The 24,895-nt window shown below is 41.1% G+C and overlaps 2 protein-coding genes across 2 annotated transcripts; both read right to left on the bottom strand.

Annotated features, from left to right (window-relative positions):
• Positions 1-380: 380 nt before the first annotated feature.
• Positions 381-14,485, bottom strand: LOC139452533 (CBY1-interacting BAR domain-containing protein 1-like). Its single transcript, XM_071234049.1, has 10 exons — positions 14,408-14,485; positions 12,492-12,607; positions 8,731-8,855; positions 7,948-8,016; positions 6,903-7,004; positions 5,409-5,414; positions 4,389-4,493; positions 2,875-2,988; positions 1,656-1,889; positions 381-1,057 (listed from the first exon to the last, which is right to left on the bottom strand). The coding sequence occupies exons 1-10, from the start codon at positions 14,437-14,439 to the stop codon at positions 914-916; spliced, it is 1,047 nt and encodes a 348-aa protein (XP_071090150.1). The 5' UTR covers positions 14,440-14,485; the 3' UTR covers positions 381-913.
• A 2,186-nt stretch (positions 14,486-16,671) lies between these two features.
• On the bottom strand, positions 16,672-24,895 carry LOC139452526 (uncharacterized). Its single transcript, XM_071234038.1, has 8 exons — positions 24,756-24,895; positions 23,493-23,577; positions 22,150-22,172; positions 19,311-19,474; positions 18,745-18,874; positions 17,961-18,108; positions 17,480-17,619; positions 16,672-16,981 (listed from the first exon to the last, which is right to left on the bottom strand). Exons 1-8 carry the CDS (start codon positions 24,893-24,895, stop codon positions 16,672-16,674), a joined length of 1,140 nt encoding a protein of 379 aa, XP_071090139.1.

Genomic DNA, 24,895 nt, shown 5'->3' with positions numbered 1-24,895 from the left:
AATCCAAGTGAGAGAAATATTGACCTCCCATTCACTAACAACTCCAGTGCAACATAGACAAAATATAACATCTCTTGCACATGCATAATGTCTAATAGTCTGGTAATCATGCACGGATTCCAGATGAGGATGACATTGATATTGTTATTCAACCTGTTTATTGCCTATGCAAGGGAATGCATGTGCATCTCGCTGCGCACCAAAAAGTGACATGGTATACATGGCTAAAAAAGGTACAAACAACGTTTGACTAATCTGTTAAAAATTCATTTTTTATAATAATAAATCAAGTAATATCTGATTACCGAGTCTTATGGTCTGTACTGATCTTCGTAATACTAAGTAATATAAATAAAAAAGTCCTTTTTACAGTATTGAATAATGTGAGAGAAAAGCTCGAAGTGTTAATGCAGCTGGTGAAACCCACAAACAAGGGTTTGGTACTGGCACATCAAGCATCATCTGGATTCAAACCCATTATGAATGAACATGTGCTATCATAACAACCAGACCACCTGTGTATTCCCTTAATGATTACTGTAAGTATTTGATACAGAAGTCCATGACTACTAGAAAATCACATTAACTTTAACTGGCTTAAACAGAACCAAATGAAGTCATGTCGAAGCATATCAGGACTGTTTGGAATTAGGGACCGGCTATTTTTATAGGAGGCTGGCCCAGTGGGACTGGTCTTAGGACTGTATCATATTTTGCTGACCAGCACCTGCCCAAATAATGCAACATTTTTTCATGTTCAAATAGGACTGTCATTTTTAAATGCCCCCAGCCTCCCCTAATCCCACCGTGCTACCCCTCCCTGTTATAAATGACCAGTCCCTTAGATGTTTTGGACATTGTAATGTAGACAGCTGATGTCCAACCCGTAGAGAGTCATGAGTATTCACTGTGATTATCTTCTTTTGGAGCCGCTAGTTCTTGCTGTGTCGGCTTCTGTTGTCTCATCTTCGTAACTATCATCATCGTCTTCGTCGTCGTCTTCATCATCTTCATCATCATCATCATCTTCATATTCATCAACACTGTTAGGTTTGCGCTGTGAATGAAATGACAGAACATGAGAAGCACAAGAACGTGTGAATCAAGCAAGTCTGAAGCTAATTTCTATCTCATCATCATTATGATGAGATGTCAAAAGCTGATAATTATCAACAAGTATTTCAGTCATGAATGAGAGAATGATACTGAAGGTTTTTTGGCTGATTCACAGAGGAGAGTATGGGTATAATTCAAACTCATTAAAATCAGATTTTAGTTCTTGCTACTGCTAAACAATAACTGAGGATTACAGGTCACATCAGTACTACCTTTTGTGAACTTTGATAGACCTATGAAATGACTTACAAAAAGTTAGCCAATCACAAAACAGCTTTCTCCAAGAATACAGCGCTGGTTTACCACCACCTGTATGACCCATTATAAGGTGAAGGTCATCAGGTGTTCTGGCCACCACCTGAGAGACTGTTTTCGGCACCTGCTGTAAGGTGAAGGTCATTCAGATGTATACCTACTGTCACCATTGTGCCTGTTTGGGACACCTGCTGTAAGGTCAAGGTCAGGTGTATACCTATCACCATATGTGTGACTGTTCGGGGCACCTGCTGAAAGGTCAAGGCCATCAGATGTATACCTACCACCACCTGTGTGACTGTTCTGGGCCCCTGCTGTGAAGTAGGGGTGGTCTGTCTGGTATTGTTGTGTGCAGGGGAAGACTTGGCTGAGTTGGGGAGACGGCGTTGGCTGGTGGGGGTCACGTCTACGGATGGTGGAGCACGACTAGAGTTGAGTGAGGCATCCGATGCTGACCTTGCTAGGCTGTAGCGGGAAGTTGATGAACCGCTTGACGGCCTTGTTTGTTTTCTAAATTCCTGTAAAAAAATCATTCTACACATGAAAACAATTTTCCAATGATTAACAAATTCATAATGAACCACTTCTTACTGAAAAACACACAAATAATCGCCATACTTGCAGTAAACCTAACATGTTTCTAGAAAAATTGACAAATGTGATTCAGCATCCAACACTGTTCAGACCTACAAATATTTAACATGACAAAAAATTTAAAGGATAAAGAATCTTCAATTCCCAACCAATTTGGTTAATTTATTTGCTTGTTGTTTTGCTGGGTGTTTTGAACCCCACGAAAAACCCCTGCTTCTGGATCCACATATCTTTTTATCATCCAAAACTGGCTCCCACAGGAGATATTGCTTGGATGAGATCAAGCGATATCTACAGTGCTGTAATGAAATTACATCACAATGCTTTGCAGACCATTGTGACGCCACTGGTTACCATGACGTCACAATCAAATGACATCACTAATGGCTCTGCTACTGAAGCTGTTAGCAGTACTTTTTTACACTGAAGACACTGCTAATTACTGTCAACAAATTGAAAAAGCTGGAAGAATGATGTTGGATGATAAATAAAATCTGACCCTTGTGCCTTTTGATATCAAATATATCAACACTCGTTGATAAAAGTGGCAAAAATCCTCGGCAAGCCTCGGAATTTTTCCACTTTTATCAACTCGTGTTGATATATTTGATATCAAAAGACACTCGGGTGAGATTCTCTATATATAAAACATCCCCTAGGCCAAAATATCTTCCAGCACCATTTTCAGTGTATTTTAGTCGTTACATATGGACTATGAATATCTTATCAGACCAAACTGTCTTTTTACTTAACGTCAGCTTCAAAGTAGCTACTCAAGTCTCACATACAACATGGTCATCTCAGCCATGTAAGTAGAATTCCTACTAGGCAGCCATTGTCGACAACCACTTAAGGTAACCATGGTAACTCCAGTTCTCATCCCCTCAGTAACTGGTGATCTCTGCTCACCTCGAGGTCCTCCTCCGGGTCTATGATGGCCAGAGTCTGGAAACACTTGGTGTACATCTCAAGGGCCTTGGCGTGGAACATCATCTCAATGTTTACAAACTCGGAGAGCATTTTCTGCAATATTCATCAGACGGACCTATTACAATGGCATACTAGAATATACATGTACCATGCAGCATGTTACCATGGTGACATCATCCTGTCGGGAGGGTAGAGACATGGATGCACACAGCTCAGGGAAGAATCTGTGTACACTCTACGGATTGATATGACCTCAGAGGTCAAGGCCGTAGTTAACTTTTTTTGACAGGGGGGACAAATATTTGTACAAGTTTCACTTGTCCCCAACTTGATTCAAATAAAACTGTTTCCTATAAAAAATCTTGGGGAGGGGCAACTGCCCTCCCTGCCCCCGCGGCTGGCTACAGCACTGGAGGTGTTTGTCAACGTGTAAAAAACTAAACTAAACAAACTTTGCATGCACAACAAACTCTACAATAATTTTATTTGTTAAAATTCAGAAAATACATGGAAACTTAATCTTATTCCTTTTGATTGATTTATCAACATGACCAATACCACATTGTTCACGCTTCCCTTATATATAATTCCAGTGTGATAATGGTTATCAATTTTACACTGAATTCTATCAGTATCGCCTCACTAATTCACTAGAAATAAGTCTGAATTCGCTTCTACATTTTCAGTGAGAAATTGAGTAGTTTTACGTTGTGTTTGATCCGTATTCCGGTTATATCATGGCATGTAATCCTCATGTGGGATGAAAACTCGAAGTGATGCATGTCTTAGATGTTGATCACTTCGGTGAAACTGATGAGCACAGGAATAGTTTGTTTGTTTGTTTGTTTGTTTGTTTAATGCTGCTCTCAGCATATTCAAACCAGTACTATTTGACAGTCGCATGCTGTTTAAGTTTTGATAAGAGGCGGAGCACATGTTGGTTAGTTGGTTTGTACAGTACAGCTATATGAGGGCAGACTGTAAATAATCGTGTCTCGGCCAGAAAAATCCAGTGATTGACATCATGAGCAACGATCCATGCAATTGGGATATGATGACATGCACCAACAATGTCAGTGAGCCTGATCACCCAATCCTTTTAGTCGCCTCTAACAAGCTTAGTCGACTTTTACTGCTAGCATGGGTTGCTGCTGACCTATTCTACCTTTACAGGTCTATAACGCTGACAAACCTAGAAACGTTAATCAAGGCGAACCGTATTCGAACCTACAATCAAAGGTTTCTTGTGTGCCCAAGGGACATAACTCTACATCACGAAATGCAGTGCCTTTTTCAGACGACAGGGCCACCTAGGCCCCAATACTGGATACATATAGCACACACAGGGCTCACACATGGCAAAGCATTCAACATACATGTTCAGGGGTGACTTGCAACATCATTACAAAATGATAGGACACGTTATTCTGGCAACACAATTATTGCTTCACACAGTTTGCAATTCTGGTTGCAATATTTTCCTTCAGGCCTACCTTGAGATCTTGCACCTTCTTGGTCTCAAATGTATCCATCTGTTGTTCAAGGGCCTTCGAACTCCGTGAGGCATCCACACTGGCCTTCTGTAGATTTGTTTCTGCCTAAATAACATTGAAAATAATCTTTAACACTTTATATTTTTTGGGATAGTTACCATGGTTACAAAAATAAACCAATGTATTGTCTGTTATGTATATTTGTTTCACTCATAAAAAGATAATAATTCTTAACCATGTTTCCATAAAAATATATGTATGGCCACATCCCGTTTTCGAACCTCACATTGTTTTAGCCCCTTAACAATATGTGACCACGCTCTTAACGCATCAATGAAAATGCTTCAAAGCTCATTGAAACATCAAAGAGTTTGCAACTTGTCGCTGAATTTATGTTGCGAATTAAGCTACAGGAAGTAAGATATTCAATAATTAATGAAAAAATACCTCAAAACTTACTTTTTCACTTATGCACATTTTAATCAAACTTGATCTGATGATAATTTGGCATCAGAAGAATCGTACGTACCGATTATGTATCGGCTGATGTTTATAAACTTCCTGTCTGAAATGTCATGTGACTGACCATGTTGTGCATCTATTGTTAACTTGACTGTCATTGAGATGCTCGAAATCAGGTGACGGTAACAATATGGCGGCTGATCAACTCGTCTCTCACGGCAAGGCATTATTGCTATACAGTTAACAGGTCATGGTCATTTGACCTTCCAAGAAATAATTGTTCTCACAGGTAAGACTTAATTTGAGTGTATTGGGATTGTTATTAGATGGGTAATGAGAAATACTTCGAATCCCAAACATAAGGATACAACAGTCTGTGATCTGGTCTTTCCATAAGCTTTGACTCTCTAAATATTGTCTGCCACATTCTCAGACGTGACAGAGATCTCCAAGAGCTGTAGAGGTGCAATAATGAATGATACATTATGAATGTGATGCAGTGCCCTCTGCTCTGCTTGGTAACAATGACCATCGTCTGCACACCAACTGTTGTATTACCTGTGTCTGGGCCTTTGTCAAGGAAGATATAATACAATCACGAGAAAGTTATGCACAGACAGTTCATGGTAGGTATGTTATGGAGGCTGTCTCACAATTATCTAAAAAAACTCATCTGACTACAAATGTATCAATTCATAATCACTTTTTGGGAAAAAGAATATTAAACAAATATTTGTAATCGAGGAGTTATCTTAATTAATAAACTGACACAATCGTTTGTGCATTACAAATCCATTACAGCAATATGAAAGAATGATTAAAGGGACATACTCTGAACCATGATTTGTTAAATCAGAAATTTTATTTCCTGGACAATTTTTCATGAAATGACAGCTAGATCACACATCCTAACCACACATCTCTTATATCAAGCACAGGTACTTAGGACATAAGCTGCACTGGAATTTCCACAACAGTTCAATTCAGGCAGGGAGACAAAAATGTCTAAATGTATTCATGAAGGGTAGAATACGTTATTCACCTTAAGTCCCTCTAAATTGTCAGAGAGGCATTTCTAAGAATGAGGTGAATTTGGGTTTAATTTCGCGTCCAAGATTATTGCACTTATATAGCGACGTGCATGCACGTGTGTGTGGCAGCTGGTACTCGTCTGGACTGATGCCGATTTATAGTGCTAACTCACTGAGATATCATGCCGCAATTTAACATGAATACCCCACTCAGACACAGTATACAGACTCCGAGCCGACCAGTCCTTGTTTTAGCCCCTCAATGCCAAGCGCCAGACAGGGTAACAACAAGTACCATCTTTTAACGTCTTTTGGTATGACGCGGCCGGGGATCGAACCCCGGACCTTCCGCTCTATCACTAGACCACGGAGGTGGTCCATTCCTAAGAAGTTGATGGATGACAAAGTAGACACAATTTATGGATAACAACTTCTTTACTTACCGTAAAGGCGATATAGATCCTTATACCATTGTCAAGCAAGGCTGATTAATGAACATGGTACTATATATATTCTGTACCATGTACATTATCCAACCTTATTGAAACTTAGCCATTACAGTGAATAAAGCTGTTGTTATCCATAAATTGTGTCTACTTTGTGAAGTCACTCTGACTGATATGCCTTTGAAGAGTGAGTGAGTGAGTTAGTGAGTGTGTGAGTGAGTGAGTATGGTTTTACGCCGTTTTTAACAATATTCCATCAATATCATGGCGGGGGACACCAATATGGGCTTCACACATTGTGCCCATGTCAGGAATTGAACCCGGGTCTTCGGCATGACGAGCGAACGCTTTAACCACTAGACTCCCCGACCGCCCCGAGTGAGTGAGTGAGTGAGTAAGGTTTTACGCCATTTTTAGCACTATTCCAACAATATCACAGCGGGGGATCCTGGAAAATGTCTTCACACATTGTACCCATGTGGGGAATCCAACCCGGGTCTTCGGCATGACAAGCGAACGCTTTAACCACTAGGCTACCCCACCGCCCCAGCCCTTATAGATGCACACAAGGATACAATCTGCCGGCGGTCTCCAGGGTTCTTCTGCTTCACTTTGTCCAGCTTCCTCCTCTGCTGCTGTTCCTTGTCCCGAGCAGAAAATGCTGCCTTGAGTTCATTCTACAAAAAAGAAATTGATTGGTTAACTGAGGATTCTACTTCGCGTCATGTTTCCATAAACCTAAAAAAAATGAGCCACACCCATGATCTCTAGTAATTAAAATGTAGAACGTCATTTTGAGAAATGCTTTTGTGCCAACTAACGCAGCAACAGGCATCGGGCTTGGCAAGCAACTGGTACTGGTTACCATGGTTACACACATGGAAACAGTGTTGAACCATTATGATGAGTTCAGTGGCTATTCTGAACGTGCATTTATACCACGTAAAACTGTAGGTTATCATGTAACATCAAAGAGAAATTATATGTTAGGGGTGACTATTGATATTGAAAGAAACTATGGCGATAACTACTGATATTGCAAGCAACTATTTATAGTTGAAACTAATAAAGAAACTTCCACATTACCATGTGTAAATTACTACCACTCATGATCAAAAGAAAAACAAATTTTAACAGCATTGAATGTATTTTATTGATACAATTGAAACTATCAATGTTCCTAACTGAAATCGATACTATTGATCGGAAACTGATATAACAATCGATTTATTGACTTTAAGTGCTTACTAATAGCAATATATCGATATTCCGATTTATCGTGACACCCCTATTATATATCAACCATAACATGGTTTGAGCCAGGAAATCACTTCAATCTGTTGATTTTACTTCCAGAATCATCAGATTCTCTTCAATTTTCATCACATGTCTAGGAATTGTGTGAAAAAGGGAATTTCACTGTCATACATTTATGGCATGTGATCCTAAGCATGCTCAAGTCTGGAAACTGTATAGTTCCTATTGATAATTGCCTTTAATACACTTAATGACAAGTACAAGTATGTGATGATAATCTACAAGTAAAATTCGAGCAATATGCAATACTGGGTGCATGATATACAACACACAACACTGTTGAATGTCTGGCACAGTACCTACCTTTGTCTGCTTACACATCAGGCCGTAGTTACTGAGGGGTGCCACCACTTTGCTCTCCAGGCGACTCACCTGAAATACACCAATGTTGAAACACATTATGATACAATTACAACCACAACATGTTCAGGGGTACTACAGCGTTTGTTCATCTGAAAAGAAATAACGAAAATCATGGAATCAGAAAACAATACAGCAGTCAATGCTTAAAAGTCAGTGTTCTTTGTTTGATGTTTAATTCCTCACTTAGCAATATTCCAGCTACAGGACAGCAGCACTCAGCAATATTCAGGCTATAGGACAGCAGCACTCAGCAATATTCCAGCTATAGGACAGCAGCACTCAGCAATATTCCAGCTATAGGACAGCAGCACTCAGCAATATTCCAGCTATAGGACAGCAGCACTCAGCAATGTTCCAGCTATAGGACAGCAGCACTCAGCAATATTCCAGCTATAGGACAGCAGCACTCAGCAATATTCCAGCTATAGGACAGCAGCACTCAGCAATATTCCAGCTATAGGACAGCAGCACTCAGCAATATTCCAGCTATAGGACAGCAGCCTGTAAATATTCGAGTCTGGACCAGACAATCCAGGGAATGATATTGTGGACATCAATCCACATGATTGAAGGTACAAGGACATGCTATCAACCAAGCAGTATTACCCGATCCTGATAATCGCCTCTCGCAAACCAGCATGGGTTTCTGGGGACCTATTCTACCCAGAATCCCCACAGGGATTGAAGGGAGTGAGTTACATCCCCTGTACACAGTCTAACTACCTGGGCCTCTCTGTAGTCTTGTATAGTGGACAGGTTCTCTGCAAAATGTGTAAATCCCTTCTTGAGTGTCAGGCTCATTGTTTCATACTCAGCATAATTCACTAAATCTTTAGCCATTTGGTCCCCTGAAACATTCAATACATCAATAATTACATGCTTGTCAGTCGACAAATACACAATCTCATATAAATCAGCTATCAATCCCAGACCTATCTGCTTCAAGATCTGACAACACCTCCATAGAAGGCTGTGACACTAGAAGGCTGACACTAGAAGGCTGTGATGCTAGAAGGCTGTGACACTAGAAGGCTGTGACGCTAGAAGGCTGTGACGCTAGAAGGCTGTGACGCTAGAAGGCTGTGACGCTAGAAGGCTGTGATGCTAGAAGGCCGTGACACTAGAAGGCTGGGACACTAGAAGGCTGTGACACGTGAACCCTGTGTGAACTCTGACCATCCAATCTTCATGATGCTTTTGTTTGTTTAACGCTGGACTCAATATTCCAGCTATATGACGACGGTCTATAAATAATCGAGTCTGGACCAGATGATCCAGTGATTGAGCATCAATCCACGCATTTGGGATCGATGACATGCTTCAAACCAAGTCAGCAAGTCTGAACCCCTAATCTTGTTAGTCGCCTCTTACGACAAGCATAGCCGCCTTTTACGGCAAGCATGGGTTGCTGAAGATCTATTCTACCCTGGATCTTCGGATGCCAGTTTTCTAAACTGATTCGGCTTCATTTCTTTATTTTTGATTTCAGCAAAGAAAAAACAGCCACATAACATAAACATATATACACTCACTGCCAATAGAAACCAGATCCATAGAAACATATAGAGAAGTATGTACATTAAGAAGAGATGTTTCCAATGTGTACCACTTAATGACAATCAGTCAAGTGTGACCACAGCGTGCCTTTATTCATATCACGATATGCTGCATATGATTTCCAAACTTTACACGCTAATCCTGCACGAGACAAATGGTGCATCTCGAGTCATAGATCTATGACATCACATGCGATGCGTTCAAGAGCGTTGGTTCACACAACATAACAGTATGTTCGTTTGTGCATCGAACCAATCTAATATCTCTTGAGTGAGTGAGTTGGGTTTAACGCCGCTTTTAACAGTATTCCAGTAATATCGCGGCGTGTCAGCTAAATGAGGGAGGAAAGAGATGCAGGTCTCAGACGTTTACCACTTCGGTGAAACCCACGAGCACGGGTATGGTGCTGACAAACCTAGAAACATAATCAGGGCGAACCGAGATTCGAACCCACAATCATAGGTTTCTGGCGTGCCCAAGGGAGGCAATTCTACACAGCAAATTGTGGCACCTCAGACGACTGGGCCACCTGTGCCCCCTAATTTCTCTTGAATATGAGTATTTCTTCATATATTAACCAACATGTATGGTATTCGTGTTTTGTCGGAGAGTAAACTTGATAGAACACCCTTGATGCACAAAAAACAACAGGCAGTACCAAATTACTACAACAATATAACAGCGCGTGTTCATTATATTGCATTTGGAATAACCTGATTATTTTCATTTTCAAGATACACCAGCTAGTTGATCAAAATATCAAAAACTTCTCCAATTTCTGTATATCAATACGACCATCAAAAATAAAAATTTAAAATATCCGCAACAAATCGAGGTTTTGAGATCAGACGGGTTTAACCCTTCATAAGATTTTATTCATGATTGTAATTTGGGTTTACTTGATACTTCTGCACAATAAAATTTCCGGGAAAATAAACTGTTGCATGATCATGATGATTAAGCTGGAGAAATTTGAAACTGCTAGTAAATTTTAAGGCTAACTACCCCACCAGGGCCCACTTGCACAAAGAGATTTTAGTGCTACTTTTGTAAGCCTATGTTAAAGTATGGGAGTTACGATCATCTTAGCGCTAAGATCGCTTTGTGCAAGTGGGCACTGGCCAGAAGAATTTGAGACTTTTCCATACACTGATACATACACTACCAACACTGCTAATCATGCCTACTAGCATGATTAGTGCATGTCATGATATCTGATAATGGTAATGCTAAGCACAACTGGCTATTTGTATTCAAACTTGTGTTGTTGATTAACCAGTGGAATTGCAAGATTCTTTTTAGAGGTATAACAATAGCAAGTGTCGATTGAACTGCTGGCCTGTGGACAGTAAAAACAAGAAAGAAGTGAGCAAAGCTCACATACCCCCATTATCCCCGCTGGTCAACAACAAATAGTAAATAGTTTGTTAATTAATGAAATATTACATATTTCTAACTGATTATAACTTCAATGTTTTAAAAACTAAGATTGAGTTCCAGTGACAATTGCCGCCCCTCCCCTACCCCCCCCCCAAAAAAATCTCCCATGTTACCAGTGTTCACTACGAGGATCACCATGAACACCTTTGAATAAAAATTTGATTGAGGAGTTACATACATGATAAGAAGAATTATCAAAAGGACCAAAAATTGTTGATATAAAAACACATAAAAAAAGGAACAACATCATATAAGAAAATCAATAAATTAATAATTTCCATCTAGCCTTAACAGATGTGGTAAAGAATTCATAAATTCTAACTAACACAAAGCACAGATACTTATGATGATCTACATGTGTGGAAACAATTTTTGAAAATATATTAGCTATACAAAACCAGTCATCAAAATTTCTAAATTCCATCATGTTTCCATGAAAACAGCAAAAGACAAAACTTTCGGAATCTTATAAAAGATAAAAAAACCAATCATAGCGGTTAATGTAGCAAGTTTGCTGAAGCTAGGATACATAATATTGTAAACATGAATCGTACAAAAACTCTACCCAAAATTGATGTTCCATGGAAACGGCAAAAATTTAAAAATTCAGAATCTTCAAACTAGCAAAAGGCACAAGTACTCATTGAGGGTAATGTGTGTAGAAAGTTTGGTGAAGCTAGGGTGCATAGTTAAAAAGATATAGGCCGTACAAAACACCCACCCTAAAAGTTTAAGTTTCTAATGTTTCCATGGAAACCGCAAAAATTAAAAAATTCAGAATCTTCAAACTAGCAAAAGGCACAAGTACTCATTGTGGTTAATGTGTGTAGCAAGTTTGGTGAAGCTAGGGTGCATGGTTAAAAAGTTATGGGCCGTACAAAAGCTCGGAAGGACTGAAGGACGGAGAAACGGACGAACGGAACGCAATATACCCCCGATTTACTTAGTAAACAGGGGTATAATTACGAAGGGCATGCTGAAAGGGAAAGTTGGTTTGTTGTTGGTTGGTTTGTTGTTTTACACCACACTAAGCAATATTCCAGCTACCGGTATATGAAGGTGGACTGTATATAATCAAGACTGGGCCAGACAATCCAGTGATTGATATCATGAGCATCGATCCATGCAATTGGGACCGATGACATGTATCAACCAAGTCAGCGAGCCTGACCACCCGATCCCGTTAGTCGCCTCTTACGACAAGCATGGGTTGAATTGGCGATGTACAGGTGTACAGTAGTAGTAGTAGTAGTAGTAGTAGTAGTAGTAGTAGTATGATGTTTGTAACCCATAACCCAACGTTGATCTTTACACTGGTGATTGTACCGACATCTATCCAAATTTGTTATCTTCACTCAAATGTGTACATTTCAAAATGACAAACTGTTATCGTCTGGCATTTTACAAAGTTGTTTCTTTGACTACATAAAACTTCCTAATATATATTACAAAGCTCCCAATAGTCACAAACACATAGGCTGTTGTACCTTTATCTCTGACATGTGCTGACTTCCTGGTGTAGGAGGAGAGGGTGTCACACAGCTGTCCCAGGTGTTTCTCCGTGGCGGTGATGCGGTCCTGTATCAGCTTAGACTGCATTTCACTGTAACCATGGTAACACGAACATCAATTAACAACAATGTGAAACATAAAATTCAAACTAAAAGGGTCTATTCAGAAGCATGTCAAATATGGGAGCCATTGCACATCACACAACATACATAGTTACTCAAAAAAACACATCATAGACTCCGTGAACACCATTGTTTCTTCCTCATTTACATCAAAACCTCTCCGACCCGTGAAGATTCCGGCGTAGAATAGGTCTTCAGCAATCCATGCTTGTCGTAAAAGGTGACTAATGGTATCGGGTGGTCAGGCTCGCAGAATTGGTTGATGCATGTCATCGATCCCAATTGTGTGGATCGATGCTCATGATTTCAATCACTGGATTGTCTGGTCCAGCCTCGATTATTTACAGACCGCCATCATATAGCTGGAATATTGCTGAGTGCGGCGTTAAACAACAACCAAATCAAAACATCTCCCCATTCTTCATCAAGTGCATTCATCACAACAAATTATCAACGAAAATGTTTTTGCTTACTAAGGGAGACAATGTAATAAACAAGATAAAAACATGGTCTATGCACACCACTAAGAATATAATGCTACATTGCTTTCTCCTACTGCTACACCAAGTTTGGTTGAAAAATCTATAACCCCAAGCATTATATGACAAGGGGGATAAAAATGACTCATCAAGTACTTTATCTGCAACTGACAAACCACATGATGCATTTTCTATTGATGGGAAATGTCTTTATAAATTATTTAGTGTAACATTACCTCCACGATAGGTACAAAAAGTCTATGAAGTTTTAATAATGTCATCAGCTGATAACTCTCATTCCAAAACGGGTTTTGCAAAAATAGTTACAATGCATGAAATGTAATTCAAATTAAATTTCAGAGACAACCATACAATCCACGTTTTCCAGTATAACACATCAATCTAATCATAAATGTCTGTGGCGATAAAAACCTGAAAATTATGTCTATAACTTGAATTGAACTCGGTCATGATACAAGCCTAAATGACCTCAAACAATTTCCGGGAATTTGTTCCATAAAAGGAATAACTCAATAATATCAATGGCCCCACGGCCTAAAATAGAAGTTCGTAATACAGATTTGTGACGTAGTACATATTCTCTACAACAAGTGCGTTTAGTTTCAAATGTGGACCCACCTCAAACTTTCAATTAGGCAGGTGGTGTTAGCTCCCTTCTTGAACCAACGATAACGCGGTTTCGCCAAATATTTTATCCACCATCAAATTTTTGGACGGGCTCTCTAATGACTTGAAAACTGACTTGGCCCAAAACTGCTAGTTATTCGACAGATTGTGTGTTTGGTGGGTGCTCATATCACGCTTGTTTTAGGGCATTTTTAAAAAAAATATAGAACATAGCACTTGTTCGTTAACAAAGTAGCATTGTTAGAAATGAATTTGTAATAGTGTATCCTGACGATATAGACTAGGCTCTAAATGTCATTTTCAACATTCCCATAGGCCTAATATTGGCAGCTATTCATCAGCTGTTCAATGAGTAAGGTCTAGGACTAATAAGAACTTGACGGACTCATTGATTGCAATGTTTATGTCACAGATTCAACATATAAGCTGGTTTAAAATTTCCCACCCATGTATTAGCTGATTCAATGAAGCGAATAATTGGCCGATGTGATCATGAAACAAAACAAGTCGTAGCTTGACAACCCATCGCTGTCAACCTGAAAGACTCGGACTTGTACGTGTTTCCGAAATAATTAAGAGATCCTAAACCCGAGGGTAAACAATAAACACGTAAAGAATGCGATTCCAGTCAAAATACTTTACCTCGCACGTATTTCCGCCCCCGATCGACTCATTTTACAAATTATCCGTCGATTTCGCCTGCAAATATTTTGAGTTGAATTTTCGTAACTTCGCGGCTGAAGAGTGGGGACCGATTATTGTAGGAATTTTACAAATGGGCACGTTTGCAGGAAGGACGTGTCACCTTCCCAATTAGATTCGACATCCCAACAATAGTGTTATTTAGATTAGTTTTTTAAATTTTATTTGACTATGGATTAGATTTTAACTCCCCCAAAATTGATAGACATCACACAGTTGTGGTACAAGCTCCAAACACTGACGTGGCGATACCTTTCTTATATCTCTTATCACAAACGCGCTGTGGGAAATTAGTGGAACCCAAAGCCCTCTCTGCAGATCGATACATGTAGATCTATCTCGTGTGTACGTTGACTGCTTCGCAAAAATAATCTTCAAGGAGCATATAATATAGCTTTTGCCAGTCATGTAATAATGATATATATCTTTTACTGTTAATTGATGATTTGTAATTAGATACTTGAAATAGTTGTTTTTCTTAAAGCTGAATATTTTGTACAGATCTACTCAAGAAAAAAGCGGAAATCATCTTCAATAATTATTCAAGTTAAAAACACTAAAAAATCTGTCTTTTCTTTGAGTTTTATATAACAACCACTTTTAATTGCAAGCTCATGAACTTAGTATGACATAAAATTGACGTATTTGTCTGTGTATATAACGCTAAAGGCGTTTTTTAAAGTATCTATTCGATCAGTTTTCAGAAGTAAATATATGGAAAGGTATTTCTTATTAATTCAAATTCCCTAAATCTCATTCTTGTTGTCAAAACCGACCAAAGTGGATCGGTTCGTCCAACTCGATGATTAGGCAGACACGTGCTTGGAGCGCTGCTCACACTTTCTGTCACGGCTTTGCCTGAGGCTCCATTGCTTACAGGTCGGCCCTATATACATGTAGTTGGAATATTGCTGTTTGGGGCATTAAACCAATTATATAAGGATGTGGAGGTACTGGTGGACTGCCGAAAATGAGCTTAACTCCTTTTAAGCGAACCCAATACAGCAATTCTGTCCTGCAACAACCGTTGCCAAGGTGAGGTGAGGTGAGGTGAAATGGGGTTAAACGTCGCGTCCAAGATTATTGCACTTATATAGCGACGTGCATGTACGTGTGTGTGTTTGTGTGGCTGCTTGTACTAGTCCGGACTGATGCCGATTTATAGTGCTTGCCCACTGATCGAGATACCATGCCGCAGTTTAACATGAATACCCCACTCAGACACAGTAAACTGACTCCGAGCCGACAGGTCCTTGTTTTAGCCCCTTAATGCCGAGCGCCAGACAGGGTAACAACAAGTACCACCTTTTAACGTCGGGGATCGAACCCGGACATTCCGCTCTCCGGGCGGACGCTCTACCACTAGACCACGGAGGCGGTCCCGTTGCCAAGCCACACATGTTGCTTACTAATGCAGCAACCGCTGTGCCGCAACTACCGTTGCCAAGCAACCCATGTTGCTATGCAGCTAGCGCTGCCAGGCAAGTACTATTGCCAAATATTGAGCGAGGGAAACTATTGTTGCCAAGCTGACCATCCACTGTAAAGCGGACACAAAGTCATCCGCTGTAAAGCAGAATGGATAAAGTGGTTCCTGTTGTAAAGCGGGTAACCCTGTCATATATGTTTCATAATTTGGAATGTATCCCAAGACGCTAAATGTAACTTGTAATGCAGTCCACCAGCACCCCACCACAAGCACCATAGTGGTACCCCACACCATTATTGGCACTTCGCCTCGTCACAACACAAAACATGATTCAAAAGACGTATTAAAGTTTATTACTAGCACGTTTAACACAAGTGTTTTCTACACACTATACTGCAGGGTATATACATAATAAATTTAAAAAAATAAAAAATAAAATAAACTAAAAAAATAAATAAATAAAATTGATTACCCATATTTGACGGGCCAAGGATATTCTTCACATAGAAGCAACGTTTACCATTCTTAGCACACAATGAAAGACAGCAGCCATGATACGCAGACAAACCAAAGACTACTGATGAATTAATAGCCTATGTAAAAAGACATAATTCAATATATTCCTGATCACATGTTACATGCTAGCTATTTAACTAAACTATAGACAACGAAAACAAGATTTCATTAATTCAAAGTATGTTAGACAACCAATCACATTTCCAAATGATGAATTGGTCATGCGTATTCCCCTTAAGAACATCAACAGCACAGTATACTATGGCCCCACAGGATCATCATCTTCGGCCTTGTCATCAAACAGTTTGAAATCGGTGACGTCACTGTGCGCGTGGATGCCGGGGTCCCTCCCTGACTCTCTCAGCATCCTCTCCAGGGATTCGACGTTGCTCCTGGAGAGCCGGAGGTAGGTGCAGTTGAGGACCTCCATGGGGTCGAACTTCACGGGGGGGATCTCCTTCTTCTGGCCGATCTTCAGGGAGCTGAGCAGCTGCTCTAGCTGCAGCATGCGCTTCTTATGTTGCCTCATGATGGAACTATCTTGACTTGCGTCATGCTGACGACACTTCCTGGAATAATAATAATAATAATAATAATAATAATAATAATAATAATAATAATAATAAAAAATAATAAATAAAAATAAATAAAAATATTAAAAAATAATAATAAAAAATTAATAATAATAATAAAACACACACACACACACACACACAACAACAACAACAACAACAAAAACAACAACGTGAAAACTCACTTGGTGTATAAATGGGTAATGTGGGAACTCAGTTGGTGGTAAATAAGCGGGTATATGACCACTCACTTCGTGGTGTATAATAAGTGAGCGAGTATTGTTTTACGCCACTTTTAGCAATATATCCCAGCAATATCACGATGGGGACACCAGAAATGGGCTCCACACATTATACCCATGTGGGGAACCGCACCCGGGTCTTCGGCGTGACGAGCGAACACTTTAACCACTGGGCTACCCCACCGCCCCTTGTGAGGTTCAAACTGGGACATATACATTCGTCTACTGTGTAAGCGGGGATATGAACACTCACTTGGTAGTGTATAGTCGAGAATCTTTTAAGATCTCCTCCACTTCCTTCAATGCCTTTAGATCCAGTGTTGCTTTGCTTGTGGGTGGAGAGGCTACGTGCGGATGTGATCCGTGAGATTGACGTCGATTGCTTATATCAGGCTGCAACGGTAAGATGGCTCATAATATAACTATACACTCACGAGGTACAAAGTTCAACTACAGACTTGAATCTGAAACTTGAATATTTGAAAACTTAGGAACACAGATTTCTTTATTATGCCTCAAAGTGAGATTGGCCAATCAGAGAGCAGAGCTACTGACCCCATATGAGCCCGTATACCGTCAGTAAAAATTCAAGATGGTTGTTACTGACCAAATATGAGACCATGTACCACCAGTAACAGCCATTTTGGCCGTCATATAGCTGGAATATTTCTGAGTGCGGCGTTAAACGACAAACCAACCAACCAACATTAATCTTTTTTTAGATCACGACCTACATGTGAATGTGGTTTCTGTTTTTTGCCATCTAGAATGCCAGACGATGTCCTGAACTCGCTATCATTGCTGGACGCCACTGTCTGGATCGCCTTATCGAATAGATCATGGATGTTCTCATGTGCCCCGCTGGTGCTAAAATGCGAAGTCCTGCGAAGTTGAAGGGTGTGTATTCAAATTAAATATATTAGGAAGTTTTATGTGGTCAAAGAAACAACTTTGTAAAATGCCAGAAGATAACAGTTTGTCATTTTGAAATGTACACATTTGAGTGAAGATAACAAATTTGGATAGATGTCGGTACAATCACCAGTGTAAAGATCAACGTTTGGTTAAGGTTACTACTACTACTACTACTACTACTACTACTACTACTACTACTACTATCACTACTACTGTATTATGTACACCTGTACATCGCCAATTCAACCCAAGCTTGCCCTAAAAGACGACTATGCTTGTCGTAAGAGGCGACTAACGGTGGTCAGGCTCGCTGACTTGGTTGATGCATGTCATCGTATCCTAATTGCGTGGATCGATGCTCGGGTTGTCGATCACTGGATTGTCTGGTCTAGACTCGATTATTTACAGACCGCCGTCATATAGCTGGAATATTGCTGAGTGCGGCGTTAAACAACAAACAAACAAAATCGTCAATTCTACTCAAGGTATGACCTCAGCATGTACACTAGCCACGGTTAGGGCGAACAATCAGTGTACAATCATTAATATGCATTTTCAACTCCCTGGAGAATATACAACCCCTAACGAAACGGCAGCTCTTACCCCGCTTGGTGTTTGGGATCGTGTGCGCCAACTTTGTGAGACACGTCGTCTTTAGGGTCGTGGTCGGTTACGACGATACTTGGTGCCTCGTCACTAATTTTCTCCACCAGAGGTTTCTTACCAGAGCCAACTGTCGGAAGATTAATTGTAGAAGCATTTATACACTATTTCTCTGTGAAAACGACAGCTGTTTCAGGAATCTCTCTCCCTCCCGGTTCGCCCCGATTATGTTTCTAGGTTTGTCAGCACCATGCCCGTGCTCGTGGGTTTCACTTTGGGCTTTCCTCCCACATGCCGCGATATAACTGTAATACTGTTAAAAGCGGCGCTAAACACAACTCTCTCTCTCTCTCTCTCTCTCTCTCTCTCTCTCTCTCTCTCTCTCTCTCACACACACACACCTCCAACGGCTGATGTTGCACGCGTATCGCATCGGGGTAAAAGGTCTAGTTTTAATGAGAATGCACCCTGAACCAGACTTTTATGGGTAGCGCCAGTGTGTGCAGTGGTTCGGTCATGTCATAGCTTGCTCTCTCTCTCTCTCTCTCTCTCTCTCTCTCTCTCACCGAATGTAACGCTTTTCCTGGCTAGCAACTCCTCTTGTCCCGCCGCCAGGGACATAGCTCTCTGTCTCCCTGCACCCAGTGGCAGCCGGGGAGTCGCGGTTCCTGGCAGGCTCTCCCGTCGCTGGCTTCCCCCTGTCATGCTGGTGCCACTTCGGCTCATCGACCTACATTCACATTAAGATGAAGGCTTATCAGTTATAGTTTATTTGTTTTGTTGTTGTTTAAAACCGCACTCAGCAATATTCCAGCTATATGACGGCGGTCTGTAAACAATCTCTGGACCAGACAATCCAGTGATTTACATAATGAACATCAATCTATGCAAACTGGAATACGATGACATGCATCAACCAAGTCAGCGAGCCTGATCACCCGATCCCGTTAATCGCCTCTTACGACAAGCATAGTCGCCTGCATGTTATGGCGAGCATGGATTACTGAAGTCCTATTCTAACACGGATCTTCACGGGTCTTTCAGTTATAGTGAAACTCCGAACGGTATATCTCTCCGTGAAATGGAAACGATTAAAACATTTCCTGATTAACGGTCACGTGAACGTTGTCAGGTTCATTTAATTGATGTTTACGTTTACGGTAGAATACGGGGCTTGCAGACTAAAGGAGTTCGGATTAACGAGGTTTCACTGTGTACAGAATACACCAGGAAGAATGATAGAATTGATAGAATAAACTTCACGAAAGGCTAAAAAAGATTACGTGACTTGCCTTGGTTCATTTTCGAAAAATAGAACAAAGTTTACCTCCCTTGATATAAATTTGTTTTGGCGATATATTTAGAATTGCTCATCATAATGTAAGGTGTGCCACATTATCAGGATATTATCATTATTTAGATCCAACGTCATTTAATATTTCCATCAATACGTTGCCCCCCTAGATTTTTCATAGAAAACAGTTTTATTTGAATCAAGTTGGGGACAAGTGATACTTGTACAAATATTTGCCCCCTGTCAAAAAAAGGGACCCTTAAAGGGACAATTTCGGATTCGAACCTGCAGTTAGCGGATGCGTCAATGCGCTTAAAGAACGCGATACGAAAAGTCACTTACTGACCATACTGTGTAATACATAGTATTTATACCCAGAGTTATACCCAGACTATTAGTGGCGACTCACAGAGTGAAGAATGTATACAACTAACTTATACCGACCCGTGAAGATCCGGTTAGGGAATAGGTCTTCAGCAACCCATGCTTGTCATAAGAGCCGACTATGTTTGTCATCAGAGGAGACAAACAGGATCGGGTGATCAGGTAGTACAATTAGGTGTCCGCGGACTTGGTTGACGCTTGTCATCGTATCCCAAATACGTGGATCGATGCTCATGGTATCAACCACTGAATTGTTAGGTCCAGACTCGATTCTTTACAAGCCGCCGTTATATGGCTGGAATATTGCCGAAGAAGGCGTTCAACAACAAAAAACAAAACAATCCTATACGAAGCCATGACTTTCCGATTCAAAAGTAGACAGCTGTCAAAAGTAAATGAAGCGGACATAAAATGTTCTCAAATCTTGTCTCTGATTTTTTTGTACATACTCCGTTCTTGTACCGTTGGCTAAGCGGGGATGTCACTAGCTTTCAATAGGATTTGGTTTGTTGTTTAACGCCGCACTCAGCAATATTCCCGCTATATGACGGCGGTCTGTAAATAATCGAGTCTGGACCAGACAATCCAGTGATTGATATCATGAGCATCGATCCACGCAATTGGGATCGATGACATGCATCAACCAAGCCAGCGAGCCTGACCACCCGATCCCGTTAGTCGCCTTTTACGACAAGCATAGTCGCATTTTATGGCAAGCATGGGTTGTGAAGACCTATTCTACTCCGGATCTTCACGGGTCTTTACAATAGGAAGATTCGGCGTTCATGTCCGAGGCTGAACAGTGCTTTTGACCTTTTTGTAATTATCTAAAAAAATACCAACTTGACAAATATGTGCAGGATCGGTGTCCTAGTGTGAACCCTGTGCTTTAAAGTGGCAATGGGTGATAGATCGTTAGTTCAGCTGGCATGAACGAAACAGAACAATGGCAACACGTCAGGAAGTGGATTATCACAGACATGGTTTGATGACACTGTGTAGTGTTATATGACAGTGTATTTTATTGTTTAATAGTGATTATAGCCGTGTTGCATTGTTTCTGTTGGGATTCGGTAGACACTCATTGCATTTTGTTTGGACAGTGATCAGTCGTCAGTATGTTACTATATTTAGATGTAGTGTATAAAATTCCGGTCCGGTATACCACGGACGGTGATAGTACGTTCTAGAAATATATGGAAAGTTTTGTAATGTTCTGATGCTGCTAGACTGGTGATGGCACAGAATAAACACTACCAGTAGCTTCTTAGGTTATATATAAGGGAACAATAACGTGTTTGTATCTCTCACGCATTTCATCGCTTTGTAACCAGCTTTCATGTGAGGGTGGCTCATCAACCATGATTTTTTGACTAGCCCATCTCGGAAGTTTGACCTCTGTCGCCGCATCGTGAACATGTACTAGTATTATTATCACTGCCTGTGCTATCACCACTGTATTTTTGTATTTTATACTGACCGCTGGCATCATATTATACATTGCCATTGAATATTGTACTACCACTCTATTGTCTACTGTCATTGTAATCTTTGTGCAGTAATTTGTAATTAATTTGTAAACTTAGTGAAATATGTAATACATTTGTCGATTTTATACCACTTGTTAGATGTTTGGTAGTTTCACTCTAAGTTCTTTTACGTACAGATATCTTGGTTAACATATTGTTTCAATTTGGGAATCGACACGTAACAGTAGAATTGCTTACCTTATAAATTCTTCCTCATTGTCCTGCAAAGGGAAAAGATATGGAATGAGTGAACGGAATGATATTCACCAAACGTGTGAAATGTCACAATGTGCCAAAATGACACAAGTCATAGACGTTAATGATTTTGGCAATGTCCACAGGAATGGGCATTATGCAGATCTACCAAGAATAAATATCGGGTGATTCGAACCCAACAGCGCATCCTAGTATTGCCAAGGGACGCAACTCTTCACATACTTCTGTACTGATGGGCATGCTTTGCAATATGGACATAAAATACACATTATATCCACCCTTTTGTCCTACAGTGAAACATTTTAATTTCGGGGTATTTAGGCGCATATATTAGAGAGTTGCAACTTGCGTCGACAATAAAAGATTTTGCACACAGTGAGTTTTGTTGCCGCTCCGTATTACAGCCGCCTATAAAAGATGCATATACTAACAACTGATCATGGTTATCATCATTTCACAAATTGGTGACTGGAACGTACATATGGATGTGTTTGCACTGTAGGGAGTGTCTGCTATTGAAGTAGAACTCACATCCTACTCACCTGGCCCAAGGCACCCCCTGGAGGGGGATTTGTTAATGTACCACCCTCACCCCACTCCTCTAACAGCCTCACCTGGTCCACGTACCCCCTGGAGGGGGACTTGTTAATGTACCCCCCTCACCCCACCCTCTAACAGCCTCACCTGGCCCACGTGCCCCCTGGAGGGGGACTTGTAAACGTACCCTCCTCACCCCACCCTCTAACAGCCTCATCTGGTCCAGATATCCCCGGGAGGGGGATTTGATAATGTACCCCCCTCTAACAGCCTCACCTGGTCCACGTACCCCCTGGAGGGGGACTTGTTAATGTACCCCCCTCACACCCCATCCCTCTAACAGCCTCATCTGGTCCAGATACCCCCTGGAAGGGGATTTGATAATGTACCCCCCTCTAACAGCCTCACCTGGTCCACGTACCCCCTGGAGGGGGACTTGTTAATGTACCCATCTCACACCCCTCCCCTCTAACAGCCTCACCTGGTCCACGTACCCCCTGGAGAGGGACTTGTTAATGTACCCCCCTCACCCCATCCCCCCAACAGCCTCATCGGGTCCAGATAGCCCCTGGAGGGGGACTTGTTAATGTACCCCCCTCACCCCACCCCTCTAACAGCCTCACCTGGTCCAGATACCCCCTGGAGTGGCATTTGATAATGTACCCCCCTCACCCTATAATGTACCCCCCTCACCCTACCCCTCTAACAGCCTCACCTGGTCCAGGTATCCCCTGATGGGGGACTTGTTAATGTACCCCCCTCACACCCCACCCCTCTAACAGCCTCACCTGGTCCAGGTACCCCCTGGAGGGGGACTTGCTTCTCTCCAGCTCTATCTTCTCTAGTCGTTTCTTGAGTTTCTCTTCCTCACGTCTGCATGGAGGACAAAACTGTATTATTTGGGTCCTACCCCCTCCTCTCTCTAATAGTGCAGGGTTCAGCGTCACAAGGCACTTGCACACTGCGATTGTTTCTTAAAACCTCGCCCCAGACGAGTGAGTGAGTGAGTATGGTTTTACGCCGATTTTAGCAATATTCCAGCAATATCACGGCGGGGAACACCAGAAATGGGCTTCACACATTGTACCCATGTCGGGAATCGAACCCGGGTCTTCGACGTGACGAGCGAACGCTTTAACCACTAGGCTACCCGACCGCCCTCGCCCCAGACGAAGATCTTGGCATTACGTTATTAACATGTTATGTGAGTGAGTGGTTTAACGCCGCTTTTAACAGTATTCCAGTTATATCGCGGCGTGTCAGAAATAGAACATCCCCCTCACTCACTCTGTAACCTGGATGATTGTGTGTCATCGTACCCAAACATCGTGAAAATCGTTGCTCATGCTGTCAACCACTGCTTGTCAGGCCGCCATGAGACATAACTGAACATCGCGATGCGGTGTAAAACAACATTCATGCACACACATTCACTAAGTACGTAACAGGCGTAAAAGGCGACAATGCTTGTCATAAGGGGCGAGTAACGGGATCGGGTGGTCAAGCTCGCTGACTTGGTTGATGCATGCCATCGATCCCATTTGCGTAGATCAATGCTCATGATATCAATCACTGGATTGTCTGGTCCAGACTAGATTATTTACAGACCGCCGTCATATAGCTGGAATATTGCTGAGTGCGGCGTTAAACAACCAACCAAGCAACCAAAATGTTGCTCCTTCTCTATCAAAACTTAAACGGCATGCGACTGTCAAATAGTACTGGTTACGATGATTACACTGACAGCGAATTAAATATAATATTAATATTTCTCACGACTTTCCTTTCAAAGATGGCAAGTTTGGAAGGGCTGTATTTTTCTATTCCATTACTATGTTACAGATCATTAAAAGTAAACTTAAACTCATGACCACACCCCCGTTTTGAAAAAAAGTTATTTCTGAACAGTGTTTAAAAAAACATCTATAAGAGGGCATGGCTTTTTTTCGGGCCGGCCTGTCAGAAAAAGCAAGAAATATTTTTTAACAAGTCTAATCAACTGCCTCGAGCTTCCATGTCTATATATGATCTCTTTTACTTGGTGTAAATACCCCATAGATCTTTGGCTACTGCTCTTCAGCTTTTCCAGGAATTTCTCCTCCTTGACCAGCATGTTGGCAGCTGTATGGTGACTGTTCTGCACTGAGCGGCTACGTGTTGAGGACGACAGTCGTCCTCCGTACGTCTCCAT

This window comes from Haliotis cracherodii, unplaced genomic scaffold (genome assembly GCF_022045235.1).
Source record: "Haliotis cracherodii isolate W230 unplaced genomic scaffold, xgHalCrac1.p SCAF_10, whole genome shotgun sequence".
Lineage (NCBI taxonomy): Eukaryota > Metazoa > Mollusca > Gastropoda > Lepetellida > Haliotidae > Haliotis > Haliotis cracherodii.
The sequence above is the reverse complement of the archived record's forward strand: the minus strand, read 5'-3'. Positions and strand labels throughout refer to the sequence as shown.